Below are 24,417 nucleotides of genomic sequence, written 5' to 3'. Positions count from 1 at the left end.
TAGGCATACTTTGAAGTGAATTACCACTATTCAACAATTCTGAGTGCTTGTTTTTAAAACCTCTTCAAACGTCACATATTTTTGTTGTAGTAGATTAATAAAACTAGTAAGTCTTGCAACAAGAGAGGTAGTTGGGGTGCGTCGTCTTACAATTTCACTTTCTCTAGCTGCAATGGCCAATTGTCCCAATACTTATATCCACATAGCACATCGTACATTTTTTATTTAATTTTTATGTTACAGCTTTATTTAAAATTGACTTAGAATATGATCACAAAGAAATGGACCATCTTAGGAAGTATAAATAAAGTGTTCCAACTAATACCTTTGTCATTATAGCACAAACCTGAAATGATATCTGTAAAGAGGTTTAGAAATATGAAAAAAAAGGAAAAAAAAACAAAAACATTTTGTCCTGCATACGGTACTTACTTTTTTCTCAGTGGAAAACTTTGGACATCCCTTCTGAACATGCACACACAAATGAGAGCAGCTAATTTGTACTCAGTGATATTGTCTTTAGCTGAGGCTCTGTGAACACAGTGATGAGGTAATAACCGAGTATACACAGTCTATTTATTAGGACAGTATTTTTAGTAACATCCTATCCAAAGAGGCGCTCCATGAATGCCCCATCATTTTGGCACCTGCCTCTTAGCTTGATTTTACCTTCATATTCCTCCAATTCACTCACATTTTATTCTTTTCTTCTTCTCTCTCCTCAGCAATGGAAGGCTCTGTTCGATAAGGTATGTACCAAAGGATGCTTGCATGTGCTTTTGTGTGTTTTTAATGTGTACCGGACCTGTGTTAGTTATTAGCTGGTGAGGGGCAACAAAGTACTTATTTATGGTCGTGACAGTAGAATTTAGTACATCCAAGGGAAATTTTTTAGTGGATAAATGACTTCTCTTGTGTAGTGTTTTTCAAATTTGACCTATGTGTCCTGTTGACAACACGGGATTGTCAAACACAATCAGGGATGCTGTTAAGGTTTCATAACAATATTTCCTATAATAATACATAGAAATAATCAGTTCCAGTGTCAAACTGTTTACATAGTAATATACCTGCAATACAGGCAATGTTTTAAGTATTATTTTAACATAGCAAGTGTAAGAAGAAGTAAACACCTGTTAATAGGTCTTGATTAACTTTTATAACAAGGGAGTGTATGTTGATGTTGCACTGTTGTAAATATAAAATACTATGATTACATGAAATAGGAATACTATTCTGCTAACACAAAAATAAATTGTGTGTTTTAGCAAGTTAATCTTTTTTTGTTCTGTTCTACAGATATTACATTGATTTTTAATCAAAAATAAGTATTATTGATTATTTATTTCATTTTTTAAAATCTTGCGTGGACTTCAATTTTTGCAATGTGGAGTCTTGTTGCTTTGATTATGAGTCTGCGCACTTCACATGACTTCCAGTGGCGTTTTTCTTCTGTTTTTCGTTCTTTTCCTATTGTCACCATCCAGGTGATTGATATATGTGATGGCATCTCTTGGCAATCATGTTCTACAAAACATTGACTACATTATTTGTTTTCAAAATTAGGCCGCATCCACACACACACTTTTATTTAGCCTTTTTAAAGAAGATACAAGAATCATAGCCAATATGCAAATGTTTGATGACGTCATATTGTCACCATCCTGGCCGCAACCCCACAACCACAAATAGATTGTCAATCTGTTCGAAACACTGTCTTCACTCTCTCGTCCAAAGCCAAAGATAAAAAATGCATAACACATGTTGACATCATCTCTGTCTTGCTCACATGACTTTGGGAGCGTATTACCCCCAGCCATCCCACCCAAAAAGAAATATATTTAGAATTTCCGAATAGTGCGGCCTCAGCTGTGTTCGATTTTTATATTATGCCTCCGAGCTATACGGCATTTGCGCTGGCAAAACCAATGCGGTTCAATTTGTATCCCAAATGGACTCAGCTGGGGAAGATTGGCTGCTCCTGTTTCCTGTCTGCTCTGTTTTCGTTTTGGCTCATTAGGCCAATGTATTTTTTTTTTTAGATTAAAACTGTGCCTCATGCTGCTTGCTTTAAATCCTTCTTTTAAAAGCCTGCTGCTGGCCCGTTTGAAAAAATGTAACCCGGTTGTGACTTTGTCAACGCACGCTTTTGCATACTGACACCGGAGCAGGGACACGCTTTTTAGATTGTGGATGTCACCTTTGGCCCTGACAATGCAATTAATGTGACACACAATCCTGGGTGCACGCATCTATCAGCCGCACCCGTTTGGTAGTAAAGCCAAGAGGGAAACACAGACCAGCTGAGCTGATGCAAGCAGCAGGTTGGGCTGGCAGACGGTGAACAGGCCCCCTACTGACACACAGTCTTCACTCTGGGCGGCTGCCCCAGCACCTGCCTGCCCTGGGGCCCCGTTCTTGCTCTTAGAGGGAATTTTATGCATAAACGTGTGTGTGTGTGTGTGTGTGTGTGTGTGTGTGTGTGTGTATGTGTGTATGTGTATATGTGTGTGTGTGTGTGTGTGTGTGTGTGTGTGTGTGTGTGTGTGTGTGTGTGTGTGTGTGTGTGTGTGTGTGTGCATATGGGATGTTAAGGGGTGAATCAGAGGCTCGTGTCAGGCTCACCCTTTTCTGCAGAGACTTGAGGTCACATGGGATTACGGGAAAGCCAGACCGCGGAGGTGGAGTGGGGGGAGTATGGAGTTCCTGTGTGTGTTGCTATTAGAGCATCCTCAATGAACACACATAAAGTCTTAAGTCTTCCTTTATGTTGCTGCTTTGAATTTGCCGGAGTGGATGTCAGTATGAAAAAGGGAGAGCTCGTACAAATGGCGAGGTCAACGCCCGGTCTGGCGGTTACAAATGTGCTGTCGCTCTTTTATTCAACTTGCCTCCTCTCGCCGCACAATGAGTTGGTCCAATTGTTAGGGGTTTGGAGGGGCTCGCCGTTTGCAGTAGGGGGTTTCCCGATCAGATATTGATATGGGATATCGGTCTGATATCATAAAAAAAACAAGTACCGGATGATATCGGCTTGCATCTAAACTCTCAGATATGAGCTGGACAGCCAGTGAACATCTAAATGTCCTCCAATAAGCAAACAAGGTTGGCCTTTGCTTGTGTTTAATTCAGTACATGTCCATGCACTAAATTAGTCCGAGTTCTCAAATAGTTTTGCTCTAAATGAGCCTCCTGCAACCCATGGAAACACCTTAATTTGATCGTGTTTGGTTCTTGCAAAGTCGGACTAACACACCTGGACTATGCGATGGGAAACCAGATCTCTCGAGGGGGTGTACGTGGCCCCAGAGGACCCTTTGTATCGCGCATGTGTCAGTCTCAACTAGGGATGTCCCGATCCAGGTTTTTGCACTTCCGATCCGATACCGATATTGTTTTTGCATTTCCGATCCGATACCGATACTGACCGATACCGATACTAGCCTATCCGAGCATGTATTAAAGTTTAAAGTTATTTAGCCTACTTAGTTGTCAGAATCATGTTGAAAAGGGTTTTAGTACTCTTGATAACAACTAGCCAGCTGAATTAGGGGAGTTTGAATAATACACAATGGTTGGTAACAAGAAACTGACCTGTTTATTCAAGGATAAACACAAAATAGACAAAATTATACATGACAAACAGAAATGGCATCATTGAACTAGGGCTCGGCGATATGGCCTTTTTTTAATATTGCGATATTTTAAGGCCATATTGCGATACACAATATATATCTCGATATTTTGCCTTAGCCTTGAATGAACACTTGATGCATATAATCACAGCAGTATGATGATTTTATGTGTTTTGATTGATTGATTGAGACTTTTATTAGTAGGTTGCAGAGTGAAGTACATATTCCGTACAATTGACCACTAAATGGTAACACCCGAATAAGTTTTTCAACTTGTTTAAGACGGGGTCCACTTAAATTGATTCATGATACAGATATATACTATCAGATATATACTATCATCATAATACAGTCATCACACACGATAATCACATTGAATTATTTACATTATTTATAATCCAGGGTGTGGAGGGGGGCGCTTGATGTAAGTGTCAAAAAGACAGCCAAAAGAGTTTGATATGAGAATAAATCTAAAGTTAAAATATAGAGTAGAAATGCACCCATTTGCAGGAAATGTAGTCTTGATTTTCAAAATGTTCTTTCAAGGCTTGCATGTCTACATTAAAACATTCTTCTTCATACTGCATTAATATATGCTACTTTTAAACTTTCATGCAGAGAAGAAATCACAACTAAAAAAATCACTAATTTTTTCATACGGTGTTGATGTGGAAATTTTTGCCATTTTGATGGTGTGGAGTCTGGACGTGTGGCACCGAATGGAGATAAGCGTCTCAACAGACGTCACAATATTTGAACAATGATGACGAAAACTGTTGTCTCTGTCGTGTCCGTGTGTCGAAAATTGTTATGCGCTTATTTTTTTAATTTGATTTTGTGCGTGGCATAGATTTGCCGTGCGCAGAGGACGCTTGAGCAGGCGCGCACCTTAGCGGCTGCACTAGCGTCACAGCTAACGTTAGCCATGCCGCTACCTCGCTCTCTGCTGGGAGAGGACGTATACGTATGTGACGTATGACGTGACAGTATGTGACGTGTGTAAGAAGGTGCGCTCGCTGTCTGTGAGAGGGAGACACAGGAAAGAGTGAGAAGAGCCTGTCGTGTAATGCCAGCTGCTAAAAGCAACTGCGTGAGAATTGTGGATGTGTTGAACGTGTGCTGGAAAATGCGGAACGGAAATTACTGAGCAGCAGAAAAGTGGAATGTATTATTTAAATAGGTGCGTTGGAAAACACGGACCGGAGTTTTTTTTTAAACTGGATCTGGATCGGCATTTTCCCATGCCTTGCCGATACGCAATTTTTGGCAAATATCGGCAGCCGATCCGATCCAAATATCGGATCTGGACATCCCTAGTCTCAACGCGCGGGATACAACCCGGAAGCAGATACCATTCAATAAAAACAGCAACAATAGTAATGAAGAGGAGACTGTTTATTTGCTTCACAAATTAAAAGGACAGAACATTTTGAAGTGCATCGATGGTAGAAAAAAGAAACTGAGATTTATTTAAGAAGGTAGCTAAGGAACTGTAAAATGCCGGCCTAATTCGGACTCCCGAGCAAAATACGAGTGATATGTAATAGAATGAAGCAGGTATATTTAAGTGTCCCCAAACCTCTTCAGGCTGCATTTGTGCAAGCCAACTGATTAACTTTCCACACATTGGGCAAGATAGTCCAGAACAATAGCAACCTTCCTCTGGATATCAGTTGGGGCACGAACTGTCTTTTCCTTCGGATTTAAAACTCCTTCCATCAATCCACAGAACCTTATGAATGAACTTTGAGACATTCAAAATTTTGTTTCCACGGTTTTCATCCGAAAATTCCTTCGAAAAAACTCTTCCGCCGCCTTTCTTTGCATCTGACCCGATGCATTCTTGGTAGTAGCGTTTTTGATTGATTGATTGATTGAGACTTTTATTAGTAGGTTGCACAGTGAAGTACATGTTCCGTACAATTGACCACTAAATGGTAACACCCGAATAAGTTTTTCAACTTGTTAAAGTCGGGGTCCACTTAAATTGATTCATGATACAGATATATACTATCAGATATATACTATCATCATAATACAGTCATCACACAAGATAATCACATTGAATTATTTGCATTATTTACAATCCGGGGTGAGGAGGGGGGTTGGGGGGGTGGGGGTTAGGTTTGGTTTTTATCATCAGTCATCAACAATTGAGAACAGAGAAATGGATATTGGAACAGTGTTGGTCTGACTTGGTAGGATATGTACAGCAAGTAGTGGATTTGATTATTAACAATCCGGGTTTGTAGCTGCCTGGAGGTGTACTTTTATTGCGGTTTTGAAGGAGGATAGAGATGCCCTTTCTTTTATACCTGTTGGGAGCGCATTCCACATTGATGTGGCATAGAAAGAGAATGAGTTAAGACCTTTGTTGGATCGGAATCTGGGTTTAACGTGGTTAGTGGAGCTCCCTCTGGTGTTGTGGTTATGGCGGTCATTTACGTTAAGGAAGTAGTTTGACATGTACTTCGGTATCAGGGAGGTGTAGCAGATTTTATAGACTAGGCTCAGTGCAAGTTGTTTTGCTCTGTCCTCCACCCTGAGCCAGCCCACTTTGGAGAAGTGGGTAGGAGTGAGGTGGGATCTGGGGTGGAGGTCTAGAAGTAATATGACTAGCTTGTTCTGGAATGTTTGGAGTTTAGATTTGAGGGTTTTAGAGGTGCTAGGGTACCGGAGGAGGCGTCATGTTTGTAGCACAATCCAAGATAATTTCTTGATGCTGTCTGCTATCTAACATCAGCATAGCCATTAGAGACATAATATTTCTAATCTGTGCCAATATTACAGCAAATATCACTTAAAACAAGTTGTAAGGATCCCCAAATCCTAGTGTGACTTCATAGGTCAACCGGAAAAGGAATTCAGTTATCCGCGCTAAAATGAAATAAGCGCCCCCCCAGTGTACAGGAGGAACATGGTATATGACCAATAGTCATATTTGAATGTGTGCATGTACACTTGGACTTAATAAAATACAAAAAAAACGAACTATTTGAGAAATCAGACTAATTTAGTGCATGGAAACATAGCAAGTGAGGTCCTTTACAAAAGGTAAACACGCTAAGTTGTGGGCTACTAGGAACTTTTAGCTACACAATAACCAAGCACACAAGCTATATTACCTAATAAGTGTCCTTATTTGAACAATAGTGCAGTCTAAAACAGCACATTTGTCAATATAAACAATTATTAAATAATTTTAGTTGCATATTACTTATAGATACAAAGTCTCCAAGGCATAAGCATATTAAAAATATCCAGTAACAAACGTGTCCGCATCATTCAACTTACTGCCTTATCTTAATGAATTATTGTGACCACTATGTGTTGCCAAAACCCAAATTAACACTACTTCAAAAGCATATGTTTTTATACTTACTTATCTGAGTAATTTCGCTTGATCAAACATTTTCTTACTTTCCACTCAATAAAATGATAAAGTATGTACTGTGATTCCTGCTGATTGTATCGAATTAATATAGCTATCGGCCAACACTCAAGGCTCCAATATCAGTATCGTATCGGGACACCCGTAATTTGCAGACTTGTCCTTTGTTGCTAAATACAGAACACATTCCAAGGGCAAGACAGAATTCTATGTTTAGTTGTGACAATATTTTTTATTTTGAGCAGTTCAACATATATATATGTTGTAATATATTTTAACTGACCCTATACATGCTGCCATCAATATCTGGGTTTCAGACCACTGGTGGTGGAGTACTGTGCTCTGCTCTTTCCATTCCCAGAGGAGGATTTTGTTGCTCAGTGTGTGCATTGCTTTGCATGTAGGACATTTGAACATGAGCCGAACACAGGCAGACGTAATGTCTTATGCAGTAATGTGCGGATGAACCAGCCAGAAAAACTGCAATATTGATACAGTATTTCACAAACTGACTTTGGAAACGAGCCAGGCTTCCCCAGAGAGGGGCTGGTGCACTTCTTCAAAATGTCACAGTATATCTTAGATTAGTTTATCCCGTAACGAACCGCATCTCATGCAGCCCACATTACACTACCACCACCATGCTGGACTGGAGGCAAGACACAACTATCTTGGTATTCACTCGCCAGCTATTAAGACAATAATAACGTGTGTGCAGAGGTTTATTTTCAATACATAATAAACCTCTACTGCTAAACAAACTGTACACTGACTCCTCAAAATGATATCCAAGTGTCTTTTCTATAGGATTGTCCCTTGAGAAGACTTAGCAGAGTGCACTCCATTTTTGTGAGAAACTGTACAAAAAACGAACAAACAGGAACTCTGTTGTGGCTTGGCTATTCTCTGCCGACCTATTTTAACCTCACTAAAGTGTTGTTTCATGTTGTTTTGGTAGGGATTTCCGGGGATTTGAAGATAGACCATGATGCACATTCAGGATTTAGCTTATAAACCGTATCAAGCTTGTTTCGATCACACCACTGTGTGAATCTTTTTTGCTCTCCCCAGGGGGGAATCTCTTACAGATTCCCTTTGCGACTTGATACTGCAAGTGATCTTGTACAAATTACTGACACAGAGACACCTACATTGAAGCAATGGGAATGCCCCAGAGTTTTTGAAGCCAGTGTGGAAGTTCTCTGTGTGAACGTAAGAAGTTTTTTTTATCATCCAGGTGGGTCCTACTTCAGCCTAATAATTTAGTGTTATTGTGTGTTGTTTGACAGAGAGAATGAAAGCCCTCTGTGTGTGTGTGTGTGTGTGTGTGTGTGTGTGTGTGTGTGTGTGTGTGTGCCACAGTTGCCTTTGTGTCGACAGCCACCCCACAGTGTTGGAAATGCCCCAGGCATGCACCCACACAAGCTTAGTGATTAAACACTTTCACATGGCTGCATATCTTTATGAAATGGCTTTTTCTTGCATGATGCAGAAAAGCCTTTGAGTGTGAAGACTTGTGACTGGAGATGGTAATTACAGTGGGTCCAAATTATTTTTTTAAATCTTTTTTTTAGTATACTTATCGATTGTCAAAGTGCAAAATCTATCTTCAGCTCTCATAGTGTAATCCACTAAATGGTTGTGGAGCGGAAAATAATTGAATAACAATAGTAACAATAATTGCCACTCAAGATACGCCGCCCTCCGTCTCAAAATGCAAATGGTGACGTTTTGTTCATTCTAATCAGTCCATAAACCATTTCACACATTTTTTTACACTTCAAAGTACTCTGCTAAGAAACAAATGGACTAGCAAACATTAAAAAGATACAACAATTTTCTCACCTTTGTTAGTAGGTTTAGTTTTCCTCTTAATTTGCAATGGAACAGTTACCCCCAGTACAAAATCTACTAAAAAAGCAATCGGCGAGCGCAGACCTTCGCTATCCCCAATAAAGAAGCCCTGAATCCAGACTGTAATCCAGATTGCCCATGAAATGCAATCACTTGCTTTTTATCCAATTTCTGACATTTCCATCCATCCATTTTCTACCGCTTGTCCCTTTTGGGGTCGCGGGGGGTCGCTGGAGCCTAGCTCAGCTTCAATCGGTCGGAAGGCGGGGTACACCCTAGACAAGTCGTAAAAGTTCATTCAAAATCCGCCCATAACTTTTCGAGCTATCTATAGCAGAATTAAAGAAATCCATGTGAATGGGGGGAATACATCATCCACTGTCTGTCCCTGTGGGGGGCGGCGGGGCCGCTAGCATACACACACAGAAGTCAAGGCTCGTAACATGAACCAAAAGTAATGTGTTTGAGAAGAAATGACCCAAAATAACGAAGAAATGTAATGACTTGATCCTTATCCCATAGCAGACATTTCCTGAAAGTTGGAGGAGAATTTCCCCCTATGTTTTTGATTTATCAATAGCGGAATGAAAGATAGCCTTAAACTCTCTATGTCTACACTAAGTCGTTTAACCCCTTAAACGAATAATTATTTAGCCTAAGCCCCGTTTCAGCCACACTAAACCAGCGTTTAAGGTTCCCCTCCTCGGACAAATTTTTACACAGCTACTGTAAGTGCGCCGTATATTTCTTGAATCTCCGGCACTTAGCTTTGTATGCACTTATTGATCGTTTACAAACTGAGTTCGTAGAGCAACACGCCACAGCCAGCTTCATAATAAAGCGGTTTTGTAACTCTGACCTAACCACAAAGATGGAGGCGAGTCATCCAGACATGCTCGTGTTTCTCATTCTTCTACATGTACAGACGCTTGTGGAAATCACACATGAATACCTTAAGAGAAAGCGATTGCAGCTATTTCGGACACAACACTTCTTGGACGGCAAGAGAACTTTCCAATGTCCAGGTCAGCTGTGATTTTACTTAGCGAAAAACTTTGTCCATTTGTCAAAGGAGAGTCAACGAGAATGCGAGCTCCCGTGGATGTGATTAAAAAAGGTAGTGTGTGCTTTGTATTACCTGGCCGTCGAAGGAAGACTAACTACGGAAAACGGTGAATGCTTTTGGACAGGCAAAGCAGACTGTATCAGTTATTGTTGCGGACTCAACGTCTAGGTCCAGAGTATATAAAGTCACCAAAAACCAATGGACAATGAAGGTAAAGGCAAAAGAGTGAGGAGTGTCCTGACCATATATCTAGATCCCTAGTTTGATTGTTGTAAAATGTTCTTTATCACATTGTTTACGTGTCTAATAAAGATTTGATTAATTCATGATGGCTCAGGTGTGATTCACTACAACAGGGCCCCACAGCACACTGGATTCCGGTTAATTGAAATACCACAACACTGGATATTGTTCAGAAAAGTTACAATTAAGAACTTGCACACAAAGCAATACTGGATGTGACTATGACGTGCGCATTTTCTGCGCATGCGTATTAGGTTGCGTTGCGCCGGCGGACGGAGGGGCTCTTAAACGGTGGCATTGTTGTGTGTGGACACAGATAAGGTTAGGTGTGATTTACCCTGAATAACCTTATTGGTGTTAATGGGGCCTAACACTCTAGTCAGTCATCCACTGTCCTTGTCTCTGCGGGGCGGCAAGCATACACACACAGAGAAGTGGAGGGTCGTAACGTACACGTAAGGTCATCAGAAAAATGATTTAGATCAAGATCAAGATCCATTAAGTTTTTCGTCATTTAATTTAGAATATTTTCTTATAATTTCATGAAAATTCACCTTTCCGACTTTGAGTTATGTTGCTAACCGACCAACTGACGAACAGAAAAAAACGAAAAACCAACAGTAACCTTAGGGTTAGGTAATAATTCTACAATGCTTTGAATTTGAGACTTTCTCTTTTTTCCCTAAATGTCTGCTTGCATTGGGACCAAGATGTGCAAAACCAGATTTACAAACTTAAAATAATTAACAAAACCTTTGTGTGGCAGTTGACATCCACATTTTAATGTGCACTACCGCCACCTGAAGGACTGTAGTTGAACGGTTTCATATTTCCCCTTTCTTCCCAATGAATATGTTCCTCTTCTTCCATATTATCTATTGCACGCTGATATGCTTCTCAGCATAATTGCCATCCACTTGTGCACAGATGGCAGGGTCACACTCTGCTGACCTGCTCATCCAACAGTCCCAGAATGATTGACAGCAACCGAGTTCTGCAGATCACAAACCGTTCAGAAAAGCCGCTCGGCACCCGCGATGCTCTATTAAAAAAAAAAAATATCCCACAGCATTTTTTAATTTAAAGATTTTCATCCGAACTCATTGTTTTCTTCTGCTGCTGCTTTCTGGGCTCGAAATAGATTGTCTTATTGAAAGGCAGCGTTCCAGCTGGCGGAGTGTAAAAACGGTTCCCACTTTTATGTTGGGGTAAAAATAGCTGACACGCCTGTTGATCGTTTAGTCGGAAAAAGACGACGTGTTTAGCTGTCATTGGCTTTACAGTTAAAACTCTGCCATGTAATTGAAAAAGTGCCGGCAGAGAGCTTGAAAGCTCTCCCTGCATATAAGTGGGTTTGTTTTGGGTATCAAAGACAGCTGGCTGAAGCATTACTTGCTTGAACTATAACACCTTCCATTAGGTTATAGCTACACATCTGTTGCCAGTGTGTAATGCAAGCAAGTGGTGACTCCTCTCATCAACACTGTGTACGTGTGAGTGGATGAGTATGCGAGAGTCTGCTATTTTGTTGTCTTTCTTATGTTTTTTCTCGCTATCCCAGCTGTAATCTGTGATATTTCTACCTGAATAAATGCTTCTGATATTCTGTACATTACATGTTGTATAAGTTAATGGTCTTCATATTGCTGCATGGTGATGTCTTAACCTTCTCTATTAATTAATAAAATGTAATATACAGCCTGCTAACCATTCTGTAATTGAGGACTCGACCAGAACATGTTATAAAGTAATATACACAATATTTCAGCCAGCCAGAAAAATCCCCCCACCCGCCCCTGTATTCCTCAACTGATTTACTAGCATTTATTTAGGTGCAAATATCACAGGATAACATTACAAAACATCTCTGACAAAGCATTATTGTAATGTAAGACTTTTTTTTTTTTTGTTAATGTCAGGGTTTCCCCTAAATTGCCAAAATACCTGTGGCGGCGAGAGCGTGGTCGATATGATGTCTTTGCATGATTTGCTATCATCCATATATTTTTTAAATAGGCAAAAAAAAATTTAATATACATTTAAACACATCTGGTATTAAATATAGTATTAACATATATTTTTTTCTTAAATAATATTGTTTTGTTCTATTTTTAAATTGTTGCTGCTTATTGTACAATGTACTTTGTTGAGAATTTTATAAAAAAAAAAAGTAAACGACTGGCAACAGATCTAACACCTATTTTTTGGGTGTTGTTGGAGACTGAACTCGTGTTTTGAGACTGTTTAGATACTTCTGTCGTGCCATGCCCGTGATGAAAAGCGAGCTGCAGAGAGCATGAAGTCATAGTTGCTTTGCGTTGCTGGGAGCCTTTCTCTCATCAAAAGCTGCCAGTGTCATTTTAAATTGTGAAGATTGCTGTCCGTGTGTATGTTTCCAATTGCACTCAGAGAAGAATTTTAGAAGGTTAAAATATAAATTAAAGGGCATTAAATACATTGGACTTTTCTTGTTGCACTCAAAAAACAATTTGCAATTTTCCATATTACATATAGTCTGCTATAATCAAGGATTAGATTAGTATATAACAAGCTTTATTGGCATTATATTAAATGCTTCATGATTTATAGTTGCTACTCCTGGTATGTGCTTTAAGAAAAATACAATTATTAATAAGTACTAAAACATAACTATCGATAAATGTACCCAGATAAGCCATGAACATTTGTTAAAGATAAAACACAAATTGTAGCAATTTGTTACAAAATGTAGTCATTTCACTTGCATTAGTTGATGTTAGATGGGTCTTAACTCCGCTAATATTTGGCATCAATACAAGCAGCTGTGTGAGTGTCCATGTATTTAAATATTATGTGTCTACATGTGCACAGCAGCGGAGCTGGTTAATTTAAGAGAGTAGTATATGTGTGTTTACGAGAATGGCAACGTGTTGTCTCAGTGACGTCAGTGAGTGAGTTGGCGAGTAAAGAGAGAGAGGTAGCGCATTGATTGTTTGATTGAAACTTTTATTAGTAGATTGCACAGTACAGTACATATTCCGTACAATTGACCACTAAATGGTAACACCCGAATAAGTTTTTCAACTTGTTTAAGTCGGGGTCCACGTTAATCAATTCATGGCATGCACTGCGCAGTAGAAGGATGAATGGGTCCGGTTGTGTCCTGCAAAACTAATAATAAAGCAACCAGATTGTCACGAATCGGCGGCCTTGCATTCTGACCTGAAAGCGGAGCTTAGCAGAGCCATTAGAGGGTAAAGTGAAGTTTGTTACCCCCGACAAAAACATATACCCTGAAGGGAACGTCTGCCCTGTGCTCCTCTACTACGGTCTGCACCGTAGCAGACTAGAAGGGCAGTTGTACCATCTACATTATTACCTGTTATTATTTTACAACTCCTTGTGCACATCTGAATGCTTATTATATAAATGTTTACCTAAGTTTGAAGCAAAGGTGGTAATACAAATCGCTATATTTGGCGAGGCGTGTTTTAAAGCAACTATTGAAGCGCAGCGCTTCCTTGTTTATAGCGTCACCTTTATCGTTGGTTTTGAAGCCCAAATACTTCCATATTGCACTTCACGCATCCTCTGTATTAAAAAGTAGAATTGTCGTTTTTTGCCATTCTTCCTCTCCAAGATGTTATTGCTTGTATGCACTTTGTGTGTGCGTTTTGACACACTCATCATCATGCGCCTCGGCTCTGTAGTCACCGCCACACATCGGCATTCAGATGAAAGAACGGTACCGGTACTTTTCAAAGGCAGTATAGTACTGATTTAAATCAATTAGTATCGCGGTACTTTATTAGTAACGGTATACCGTACAACCCTAATGTATACATGTATGTATATATGTATGTATGTGTATATATATATATATATATATATATATATATATATATATATATATATATGTATATATATGTATGTGTGTGTGTGTGTGTTAGTGTGGGTGTGTATATATATATATATGTATATATGTGTGTGTGTGTGTGTGTGTGTGTGTATATATAAATATAATATATATATATATATGTATGTGTGTGTGTGTGTGTGTGTATATGTATATATATATATATGTATATGTGTATATATATATACAATATATGATGTATATATATGTATATATATATATATAATATATTATATATATGTATATATATATATACACATACACATATATATATATATGTGTGTGTATTAGAGATGCGCGGATCGGGGGGAGGGGCTCGCGTGGCGTCACGTTAAAGTGGTCTGGTGTGGGTCACGGGCTGTGGCGGGGGGTGGCGGCCTCCTGGCCGTAGTTCCTGGTTGTCGGCCGCGTGGACTGGGGGGATGTCCGGGCCCTCTACTCCTCCTACTTATAGCGCACACAGTCACACATATATAGGACTTTGGGGATTGTCCTGCGGGGAGGCATGGCGGGGGGTTGAGGATGCCTCCAATGGGGCTCCAGTCCTCCTTTCTTGTCCCCTGCTCGTCCATCCCTCAATCTTAGCTGCATATTAGACACTTAGGATTTGGGGGGCTTGGTTTGGTTGGGACCCACCATGACCTTGATGTCCCCCAATTTTAATCGCATTATTAGTTCCCACAAGCATACATATCTCACTCACGCTACAGTACACACATCAATAGGGACTGGAGGTCGGCTGTAACGGCTGACCTCCTAATTTTAACTACACAGTAGACACTCTGGGGGCCTTGTACACATGCATGGGGGGTTTGGGGTTCGGCGCACCCCTCATTGCCTCGTCGGCCGGCGGGGACTGCGGTCTGGTGGCCTGCCAGGCTTTTATTCATTTATTATTGTTATATATATATTTTTTATTTTTAATGTATTTATTATTTTTATTTTTATTATTACTCATTTTTATTTTATTTTATTTTTTAAATTTTATTTTTTATTTTATTTTTTTATTTTATTTTATTTCATTTTTTTTTTAAATCTTATTATTTATTTGTGTGTGGCGTCGCGCGGGTCTCACTTCCTGTTGGATGGGGTCCGTGCCCGTGTGGCCCGACCTTGCGCTGTGGGGTCTCTGTTGGTGACTTGGTGTGGTGGCGGCGCAGCCCCCGTGTCTGGTCTGGATGCTGTGTCCCGGTTGTTTGGGCGGTGGTGTGTTTGTGCGGGTTTGGGTTGGGGTGGGGGGCCTTTTGGTTGGGGGGGTTGTTGGTGTCTCTTGTTTGCGTGTTGGCGTTCGGGCTGACCGGCGGGCTGGCGCCGGCTGGTCTCCGTGGCCCTGGTGGCGTGTGGTTGCTGGTCGCAGTTTTTCTTTGATCGCTTTGATTTGATTGGCTGGTGCTGGCTGTCTGGGGTTATTGCGGCTGCTGTTTCTGCTGCCGTTTGTTTGTGGTGTGGGCGCCCGTGGCTGCTGGGTCTGGTGCAGGGGTGTGGCTGATGTTGTGACTGGTGGCAGCGCGCGCGCGTGATGGCTGTCGGGGCTGACGAACTGTGTATATGTATGTATATGTGTGTGTATGTATGTATGTTTATATATGTGTATGTGTACATATGTGTATGTATATGTATATATGTGTATGTGTGGGTATGTATACGTGTATGTGTGTATGTGTATGTGTATGTGTGTATGTATGTATGTATGTATGTATATTTCTGGGGGTACGCTCTGGGCCTGCCTGTCAGACGGGGGTCGACGCCTCAGGCTACTGCATCCGAACTGCGTGTCTGGAGCTCCTGGGTCCCGCTGTCCATCCCTTCCGGGTGCCCGTCTTGGTTGGGGCCTGTTGGGCCTAGTCCCTGCGTCTATTGTGGTAGCTTGGTGCTGCAAGGTATTCCGAGGTGCTGCGAGTCGGCCAGTTGCTGGGGTAGTGACCTTGTTTGTCAGCATGTCTGTGATCTTCTTTTAATTCTTTTTTTTTTAAATTAATTAATTAATTAATTAATTAATTAATTTATTTATTTTTTAAATATATTTTATTAATATTATTTTTTAATTTTTCCCCTCCCTCAGGGGGGAGGCTCGGCGGGGCGGTTGCTGGTTGTTCCATCTCCATCGTTGGGGTCCCTGCGGGTGGGGTGGGTGGTTCCCGTGGCCCTGTGCCTGGGTGGTCCTGCGGCGGCCGGTTTGGGTGGGGTGGCCGGGGGCTGGCCTCGCCGCGCTCTCCGGGGGTGGGGGGTGGGCTCGTGGGGGCCCGGTTGCCGGTGGGGCGGGGGCGGTCTTCCCGTCCGGTTGCGGGGAGTCTCTGGGTCCCTCGGGCGGGGCGTCTCGCCTTTCTGCCCGTGTGGGGTGTGGTCTCTCGCTGGCTTGGGGTCTGGCTGTCCCCTGCTTTTCTCGTGCCCTGTCCTCTGCCGGGTGCGTCTGTCTGCGGCCTGCTGCTGGCCCTTGTGGGCGGTACGGTGGGTCGGGCTCTGGGGTTCCTGTCGCTGGCCGGCTTGGCTGCGTGGGGGCGGTGGTCCCTGGTTCCCTGGGCACCACGCCTCCTGTTTGTGGGTTGGGCTCTCGGGGGTGATGGGGCCGTGCTCTGGCTCCCACGCACTCTGGGAGTCGAATGTATTGTACATGCAAATTCACATATGCTCACATACGTACATAGGTACCTACGCTCCCACATACATACACAAATACAGTACATATTTACCTACCTAATGTTCGTACATCCACACGCACATTCAATATACAAACATACACATACACATACTGTACATATACATTCACTGTACAAACACATATACACATTCTGTATATATACATTCATTGTACAAACACATATACACGTTCTGTACATATACAAGTACATATGCATACTTACACTCATGCACATAATCACGTTTCATCAAACATATATTAACGTTGTTGCCCTAGGGTAAACTGGGTGTAACACATGGCACACTGACAAAGCTTAACCTATTGTGACTATAACAATCTACAAGGTTAATGTAGGTTGCTTCTCTTTCTCCCCCTCCATTTTTCTGCATTCTTTCGTATCTCAAGTTATCATTACGTATATGTATTGTTGCATTTAAACAACTGTATTGTTGATAATAAAGGTAAATTATTGGTATTGTTCATTATCAATAGCGCTATTTCTATTGGTATTTGTATTGATCCATTTGTAGTGTAATAATGCTCATTGTCATTTCTGTATTATTTTTTATTTTTCGCTAACTGCTTATTTGCTATTACTTTTACCATCATATTTGTACATGTCATATTTGCTGATGTTGCTCTATTGTTGTTGTTGTTGTTGTTTGCTGTTGTTGTTTTTGTCTCTCTGTCTAATCCCCCTCTTGTCCCCACAATTTCCCCCTCTGTCTTCTTTTTTTTTCTCTTTCTATCCCCTCCTGCTCCGGCCCGGCTGCACTAAATGATAATATAAATACATTTAATAAAGTCAAATACAAATAAGGCAACAAGAGAAGTATCCTACACTTCTCTTTTGTAAAGTAAATCTGAACAGCCGACATGGGCATCTACATCAACTATATGATTTGCCTGAGAAGCTGGACAGGACATAAAAAAAAAGAAAAAAAAAAAAAAAAAAAGAGATGCGCGGATAGGCAATTATTTAATCCGCAACCGCATCAGAAAGTCGTCAACCATCCGCAATCCACCCGAACATTTGATCAGAACCGCATCCGCCCGCACCCGCCCGTTGTTATATATCTAATATAGACGATGCAAGGCATTAGTGAGGTTATAAAGCTTTTGCCTGTTAAAGAAAGGAGACTGATCCAATGCAGCACAGACATTCGCGTGCCACGCTGTCACGACCCAGACGCACACCAGTGCGCAATCATATGGGAGCCGCGCTGAGCGCACCTCCAAGCGCGTCTCGCTGCCGGCGACGGCCGGGTATATGGGCCGGACGCTCCAGCGCCATCCATTTTCAGGGCTAGTTGATTCGGCAGGTGGGTTGTTACACACTCCTTAGCGGGTTCCAACTTCCATGGCCACCGTCCTAGCTGCTGTCTATATCAACCAGGGTGAGCACCACCCCTTTCGTGAGCGCACTGCGCGCGGAGTGACCCCTGTTACGCGCCCCCGGCAACAGGGGTGGCGGGCAGGTAAGCTGCGCGGGCGGAGCACGCGGAGTGACCCCTGTTACGAGCCCCCGGCCACGGAGGTGGCGGGCAGGTAAGCTGCTTACCTGCTGCGCGTGACGCCGGCCGCGGCGAAGGCGGACGAGGCGGGGTGTCGGTGCGGTGGCCGCGGTGGTGACCCTGGACGTGCGTCGGGCCCTTCTCGCGGATCGCCTCAGCTACGGCTCCCGGTGGGGCCCTCTCGGGGGAAGGGGCCTCGGTCTCGGACCCCGGCGAGGCGTCCCTTCTCCGCTCCGTAAAAGTGTCCATTTCTTTCTTTTTTTTTCTTCTGTTGTGGCATATGCTGCAGGTGCCAGCTCGTTTTTCGTATGTGGGTAACAACATTTAACTATGTATATATATTTCCGAATTGGTTTAACTGCCACCCGCCTGAATCTATTTAAAATCTAATTTTTCTTTATTTCAACCACCCGACCCGACCCGCGGATAAAATCTAATTTTTTTTAATTTCATCCGCCCGATCCGCGGATAATCCGCGGACTCCGCAGTTGTGCCCGCAAACCGCGCATCTCTAGTGTGTATATATATATATGTATGTATGTATATATATATTATGTGTATGTAATACAAATACATACAGTATATGTGCATATTATATTAATATAATGGATATAAAATGAATAATAATATAATTGGATATTAAGTGTATGTGAAAGTTCAACTCTTACCTTGTTTACTTTCGTGATGGCCTCTTTAAAATTTTGTAATAAAAACAATAAAAAATCAAGCAGCTAAAATGAGGAAACATGGATAAGTGTGGAGAAGGTGTTTTGCATCTTTCCCATCATGCATTGTAATGCATTTATATAGGTGTATTTATTTTATTTTTTCTGGTGCATGGACAATTTTTATAATATCCAAAAAGATCAGTGAACAGGTTTTGTTATGTGTGACCATGTGTTTTGACTTTTTGTGTTGGTTGCATTTTTTTTCACCATGCCTAAGGAAGATTGTTTGGATTGGGTCATATAAGTAATTGCTGTGCTGTTTTCCCGTGATTTACTCACGTCGACCACAGGATGGAGGTGGTGTATTGGCACCAATCAGATATTTTTAATTAATTTGAAAACAGTCCGCTGGCCAGATTCCTTATTAAACTATTGACATCTCGCGGGCTGTAGTTTGGACACCCCTGGACTTGAAGAACTTCTGTTTCTTGCTTATTGGTTTAACAGTGATTGACAGCATGCCATTACAGTGGAATTGCAACATTTCAGGGTGCACAGCTAGAAATGACATTCGTGTTAATGGGAGCTTACAACCTCACCTCTGGACGCTGCAGCACTGCACTCCACAGTCTCCACTTTGCTGCTGACATCCGTTTTCTTGCTGCCCTCAATGTCCCCTGGGATAAAATGAGCTTCAAATGCTGAGACGTAAACACAAGAGATCTTCTGTCTCTTCCACAGTTTGTTAGTGTGTTTTGCTCTGACAGATGTGTTCAATGTGGCGGGGTTTCAGCAGTACTATTTTGATGTGCAAAGCCAAGGCAGCTGAGCCAACTACTCTGTAGCTGAAAACTGTCTTGTTCTTGTCGTAGGCTCTAAGATAAGAAATAGGAAATTACCCAATTTTGAAAATGTTAAGAATATTTTAAACTAGTGCTCGGCGTTTATTCCAACAAAGCTAAATGATTGTTAATTTAACTTTTTTACCTTGATTTCGGTTAAACTCGGTTTAATCCACTCTCAACTACTATATGCCATCCTTATTGTAGCCAAAGTGAGTCCAAACAACTAACACAGAATTCCTTTCGGGTACAAGCTGCTCACGTTGAGATCGGTAGGTTGTGAGTTCAAACCCTGGCCGAGTCATACCAAAGACTATAAAAATGGGACCCATTACCTCCCTGCTTGGTACTCCGCATCAAGGGTTGGAATTGGGGGTTAAATCACCAAAAATGATTCCCGGGCACGGCCACCGCTGCTGCCCACTACTCCCCTCACCTCCCAGGGGGTGATCAAGGGTGATGGGTCAAATGCAGAGAATAATTTCGCCACACCTAGTGTATGTGTGACAATCATTGGCACGTTAACTTAACGTTGGCTTAGAGATTGTTACTTGGCTGCTGTTTCTTCTTCTGCTGGGTTTCTGGCAGGCTTAACGCTTCCCAACACCTGTACAGTACTTTCAAGGGAACATATCCCGGGTAAAATGAATTATATTTATATAGCGCTTTTTTCTCTCGTGACTCAAAGCGCTTTACATAGCAAAACCCATTATCTACATATTTAAGCTACCTTTAAACCAGTGTGGCTTGCAGTGGGAGTGGGTGGGTAAAGTGTCTTGCCCAAGGACAGAACAGTGGTGACTAGGATGGCGGAAGCGGGAATCTAATCTAGAACCCTCAAGTTGCTGGCACGGCCACTCTGCCATCCGAGCCACGCCACCCCAGTAGTGTAGTCCTTTCACTTTACTATGACTACAATAACAGTGTTTGCTTGTGAGTGCGCGCAATAACTGCCTCTTTTGTGTCCCATTAGGGCAATTTGTGGGGGAGAAAGTTTATCCAATCCAGGCAGATGGCACCCTGACAATCCCCTCAAACAAAAGCAGACAACTACAGGCCCCATGTTTCCGCGTGTTTGTTATATTTATAATGCCAGATACACTCTTTTAAAGGTTTGTTGTTTTCAGATTGCTCATCTGTCCATAAAGCTGCTTAAAGCAGATCGGCACTTTTTGGGGAATTTTGCCCATTATTCACAATCCTTATGTTAGAAAAACATACATGCGTTTGTCTGTTTTATGCATTCTAATTAGTAAATAAATGTGGGCAGAAGTCTGCTTACAATGGCGCCTATTCCGCCTATAAAGCGCTAAAAAAACATCCAAACACCTCTATTAAGGTTTTATATACACACTGTAAGAATATATGTATTGTAAGAAAAGGCACATTTATAATAAGATGTAAATATTTATGCATTTTGATAATTTTAAACATACGGCGGCGCATTCATTTCACAAACGCATCACAATATTTGCTTTTTCCTTCAACAACGTCACTGATTACTACTTACTGCAGACTTCATGAGCAACAACAAACAATATTAAACATCACTTACTGCATAATGTGTGCTGCCAATGGAATGCCGACTGTTAAGATGTTGATACATTCCGGTTTAGATGAAGAATGACTCATAATCCTCGCAAAGAAAAAAACTACCGGTAGTGTCTTTTTGTGTCTTTCTCGCGATTTTTGGTTCTAAATTTGATGCCAAAAGCTGACCAATTGTCGGATTTTTGTCATCATTTTTCTATTATCAAGGTGAGAGGCATTATTTACAATCTAGAACAGTGGTTGTTAACCTGGGTTCGATCGAACCATAGGGGTTCGGTGAGTCGGGCTCAGGGGTTCGGCGGAGGTCAAAACACACCCGACTCATCGTGTAAATAAAAACTTCTCCCTATCGGCGTATTACGGATACGGCAACAGCAGAAGTCAGACTGATTTGCAGGTGTGTAATTTGTTGTTAGTTTATGCACTGTGTTGGTTTTGTTCTTTGAACAAGGTGATGTTCATGCACGGTTCATTTTGTGCACCAGTAATAAAACATGGTAACACTTTAGTATGGGGAACATTTTCACCATTAATTAGTTGCTTATTAACATGCAAATTAGTAACATATTGGCTCTTAACTAGTCATTATTAAGTACTTATTAATGCCTTATTCGGCATGGCCTTATTATAACCCTAACCCTCTAACCCTGGCCCTAACCCTCTAACACTAACACTAACCCTAACCAAATAACTCTAAATTAAGTCTTTGTTACTTAGAATATGTTCCCCATACTAAAGTGTTACCAAAAACATATAACTTTGTCTTGAATTTGAAAAAAAACAACATTTTATTTTTCACTAAAAAGGGTTCGGTGAATGCGCATATGAAACTGGTGGGGTTCGGTACCTCCAACAAGGTTAAGAACCACTGATCTAGAATAAACTTTCACTAGCTCCAACGCGAAGCAGTAGCTCACTATTGGATGATGTCATTACAGCAGCACAAACTAGTTAGCTCTCTGTGATCACAGCGCCGCTAATAGTTTGTTTGCATTAGTGCTTATAATACCAATATCGCTAATACTTGGTTAATATTCAGGTCACAAAACGTAAATGGAGTATTGTTGGCGCTTTTGGGATGGTCATTTAAAGGGCCTTTTGGGTGGAATAGAGGACATTCCATTGACTCCATTTGTAAGCAGACTTATATTTGGGTCTATTTACGAGTTAGAATGCATTAAAAAAAATACAATCATCTTCTTGTCTATCATAATGATTGTGAATTATAGGCAAAATTCCCCAAAAAAGTGCAGTTCCCATTAAATAAACTTTCTCATTGGCACTTTACTCACCTGATCTCCCAGTGTGTGTATTTACACGATGGCTGTAAATGCTTTTGCTGTGCGGGCCTTGTATTCTTTACGCAGTAATGTTCTCCTTATTTTCTTTGGCATAAGGCAGATGAGTTTTGGCTCCTTTAGTGGCAGCACTGTGCTCAGTAATATCTTAAACCTTCCATGCAGTGCCATGTGAACACTCAGATGGGGCTTTCACACACTTGTCCCAGTTCCTAGAGCTGAAGACCTAAAAAAAAGGAACCGTTGGCATTTTGGAAAGTGTTGATTCACCGTGACTAATCAAAGAATAAGAATATAGCTCATTTATGATTTTGCAAGATATTCCCCCTTAGACACTTTAATAGGTTTTGCTTGAAGCAGTGATATGCAGCTGCACAAACCGGCAAAGAGCTTACTATTTATTCTAAATTAGTATATTTAAAGCTGTATAGCAGGACTCTTTTTAGACCCTTCTTACGATAACAGGTACAGTAGGTCTTCCTGCTATGCACCTTATTACAAACCAGTGTACCATCAAGATAATCTTCGGGTTGTTATTTTTAGGTCATGTTATTACAAATTGTTGACCTAAATTATCCAGTTTTATCCAGTCAATGTCATCCTGGACCTTAGCTACACCTTTGTAGCAATTATTATTTAGCCCCATTGAACGTCAAATAAATCAAACTTGCTTTAATTACAGACTGTGGTAAGACCTGCTGATTGCTTTGCTGCTGTTAGTGTTGTCATTGCAAACTTGGTCTCACTCAGCAGAGGTCCAAGGTGAGTGACAGTGCTTACTCATAGCGGTCCGTCCTTCATTCTGCACCTGTATCATCTTACAGGATGCTACTGCCAAAGGCTGTGAGCTGTGCCAAAATGCTGAAGTAGCTGGTTGTGACAGAATGGCTGGCTCTATTTTCAACCATTTGTTTCCTATCTTATGTCGGGGTAGTTGAACACTTAGTTGTTATTTTATGATGATTTAGACAGTGTTTCTCACAAGTTTGCATTTTAATAGAACTTTTTAAATTATTTTTGTACAACATGCACAGTTGATTGAAGAAATGTTCATGTTGTTCCCAGTTATCTTACTTGTTGCTTGTTGTGCTGTTTTGGTTTTGTACCTTGAGTAACACTGTCGTACTGTTTGATGACCATCTGTCCGTTGGAACTGCAGTGTCCAGCAAGGCGGTGGCTACCATTTACAAATGGAGGTTTAGCTTCTTTACAGCAGTGTTTTTCAACCACTGTGCCGCGGCACACTAGTGTGCCGTGAGATACAGTCTGGTGTGCCGTGGAACATAATGTAATTTCACATATTTGGTTTAAAAACATTTTTTGCAAACCAGTAATTATAGTCTGCAAATTATGTGTTGTTGTTGTTGAGAGTCGGTGCTGTCTGGAGCTCAGCAGAGTAACCATGTAATACTCTTCCATATCAGTAGGTGGCAGCCGGTAGCTAATTGCTTTGTAAATGCAGGTAAAAAGGTGTCTTATGCTTAAACCAAAAATAAACAAAAGGTGAATGCCCTTAAGAAAAGGCATTGAAGCTTAGGGAAGGCTATGCAGAACGAAACTAAAACTGAACTGGCTACCAAGTAAACAAAAACAGAATGCTGGACGACAGCAAAAACTTACTGTGGAGCAAAGACGGCGTCCACAATGTACATCCGAACATGACATGACAATCAACTTTGTCCCCACAAAGGGGGGGGCATGGCGTAGTGGGTAGAGCAACCGTGCCAGAAACCTGAGGGTTGCAGGTTCGCTCCCCGCCTCTTACCATCCAAAAATCGCTGCCGTTGTGTCCTTGGGCGGGACACTTCACCCTTTGCCCCCG

General features: G+C 41.4%; 1 protein-coding gene across 3 annotated transcripts in view; it reads left to right on the top strand.

The window, feature by feature from the left end:
• rhbdl3 (rhomboid, veinlet-like 3 (Drosophila)) overlaps nt 1-24,417 on the top strand; it is a 107,808-nt gene that overhangs the window by 4,134 nt on the left and 79,257 nt on the right. For all 3 annotated transcript variants that reach the window (XR_009817675.2, XM_061983728.2, XM_061983727.2), the window contains exon 3: nt 726-749. Coding sequence is in view for 2 of the 3 variants with exons in the window: in XM_061983728.2 (XP_061839712.1) it covers nt 726-749 (24 nt within the window). In the remaining variant the exon portion in view is untranslated. The remainder of the gene's footprint in view (nt 1-725; nt 750-24,417) is intronic.

Source organism: Nerophis lumbriciformis, linkage group LG25 (genome assembly GCF_033978685.3).
Source record: "Nerophis lumbriciformis linkage group LG25, RoL_Nlum_v2.1, whole genome shotgun sequence".
NCBI lineage: Eukaryota > Metazoa > Chordata > Actinopteri > Syngnathiformes > Syngnathidae > Nerophis > Nerophis lumbriciformis.
The sequence above is the reverse complement of the archived record's forward strand: the minus strand, read 5'-3'. Positions and strand labels throughout refer to the sequence as shown.